Source organism: Triticum urartu, chromosome 5A (assembly GCF_056163025.1).
Source record: "Triticum urartu cultivar PI428250 chromosome 5A, HENAU_Tu73, whole genome shotgun sequence".
Classification (NCBI taxonomy): Eukaryota; Viridiplantae; Streptophyta; class Magnoliopsida; order Poales; family Poaceae; genus Triticum; species Triticum urartu.
The window spans coordinates 11,241,245-11,243,301 of record NC_141877.1 but is presented as its reverse complement, the minus strand read 5'-3'; the positions used below and the strand labels follow the sequence as shown (position 1 = coordinate 11,243,301).

The window sequence follows — 2,057 nt, the reverse complement described above, 5'->3', positions numbered from 1 at the left end:
TTATTTCATTGTGTAAGTTCAGAAATTATGAAGTTTAATTTTTTTGAAATAAAAAGTTTGAAATCCATTCTTGGAAATTTATGGAATTTCAAAAGGTTTAAAATGTACTTTTTAATTACTCTGAATGTTCAAAACTGCCTTTTTCTTACTTTTCAAATTGGTTCTGTTTAGGGCGGCTATTACTTTTGTTCTTTTATGTTTGATTGAGTCTTTTAGATGTGCAATGCTTAGGATACATCTAGATGTGCTTTAACAAAAATTTATGACAGTTCAAAATGCTGAAAGTCGGGATAAGTTTTTCGAAAGCTGTAGCTAGAGAATGTTTGCTAGGGAGGGCTGGGTTGCATAAGCGAACAATTTTGTGAAAGTTTTAGTTGTGAGGAAGTGGTGAGGTGTGGCATTTTTTCAGGCTACATGGCGCAGTTTCTTTCCAAGAAGACAATTTTTGTTTAAAATTTGTTGTCTTTTGATCTTTCCTCACAACCAAAACTGCCATTAAATGACGCTTGTTTGCCACCCCCTGCCAGCTGACATTCACTGGGTAACATTACCGGAAAAAACATGATGGTCTCAACTTGGGTTTTTTTTCCGAGTAAGGGTTTTTCTTGTTTTAACACTATTTTAACACTATTGTGTTGGGTTTTGCTAGGCGGGCAGGCGTCACCAATCAGATTTCTCATTATTTATTCTCCAAAAGACAGTTATGTGATGATCGAGTAGAGCAACATTTTCTAGAAAATCCAATCAAGACTTGTCGTTACGAATCATCTTCGGACGAGCGCATAGACGGAGATCATTATGACAAGGGCCATGCAGGCGGCGGCGAGCAGCATGAGCCCGGCGGAGAAGAAGGCCATCACGAAGAACCTGCTGATGTCTGTGTTGAGCTGGGTGACCTCAGGGGGAATCAGACTCCCGGTCACGGCAGCAAACCGTTCCCAGCTGCGGTATGTGTAGTCGGCGTTGCACTTCGCGTCGCCGGTGTAGCCATAGCCGGCGGCCGTGCCCGTGGCGATCAACAGTGCGAAGACCTGCACACGTAGTCGTAATGGATGGTTGGTTCGTCGCTTAAAACATACATGATTGGTGAGCAGACTGTAGAAAGCAGCACCCTAGCTAGCTAATCTAGTCTTACCCAAAGTTTTAAATAGCCGGCTATAACCAAGCTATAGCCCCGCTATACCTGTTTGAACAGGTGTCGCTAAGTGACATAACCCGCTAAACTAACGAAATAGCTGGTTATAGCCTAATTTGGAGGGCCACGGCTATCTTACATAGCCCGCTATTTAAAACCCTGTTCTTACCACGTCGACGCATATGAGGAGCAAGGCGACGCCCTCGCTGCCTCCGATCCTCGTCTTCCTTCTGGCGATGCTGACTGCCGCAAACGGTGTCTGCAGTAGGGTGTAGACGCACCCAGCAACAGCGATAGCCAACATGTACCTAAATAAGGCGAGAATAACAAGGATTTGAAACCACATGCATGCTACGTAGTAGTACCTATGTGTTAACTTACGAATCGATCTAAAATGTTGACACAAATCTAATATGCCGAGTAAAAAGGACCAAAGGAAGTACATGGCAAACACAGACAAGAGTACCTGTACGCGTAGACGTCCTTGAAGGTGATCTCCTTCGCCGGGACGTCCAGGAGAATAGCCTCGTCGTCAGAGACGTGGAACTTGTCGACCAAGATGAGGACGAGAGACCCGAGGAGGAGGGTGAGGGTGAGGAGCCGGAGCACCAGGACGGCAGACGGCAGAGCAATCTTGCTAGACGCCATTGCTTCTAGCACGCCTTAGCAGTTAGCAGCCGGCAGCAACGCAGATTTGTTCTCTGCTTCTAGCACGCCTTGTTGTCGACGCAGGAGGCTGCTAGTTTATAATACCGTGCATGCAGCTGCAGCACCCTAGGCCAGCGCATGATGGGCTGGCTGCTTTTTCTTCGGCCATGTCGCCATGGACGGACGTGTGGCTCCTTTTTGCAGCTGTAGAGGGCCGCGGCCTTTGGTTAGAGACCCGCAAATGCTACGGGGACTCTCGTACTAAATCTACGTC

The 2,057-nt window shown here is 46.5% G+C and overlaps 1 protein-coding gene across 1 annotated transcript; it reads right to left on the bottom strand.

The window, feature by feature from the left end:
• Positions 1-764: 764 nt before the first annotated feature.
• LOC147967462 (CASP-like protein 4D1) lies at positions 765-1,783 on the bottom strand. The gene is made up of 3 exons (XM_087523146.1): positions 1,602-1,783; positions 1,305-1,443; positions 765-1,031 (listed from the first exon to the last, which is right to left on the bottom strand). Exons 1-3 carry the CDS (start codon positions 1,781-1,783, stop codon positions 765-767), a joined length of 588 nt encoding a protein of 195 aa, XP_087379272.1.
• Between the last annotated feature and the right edge of the window lie 274 nt (positions 1,784-2,057).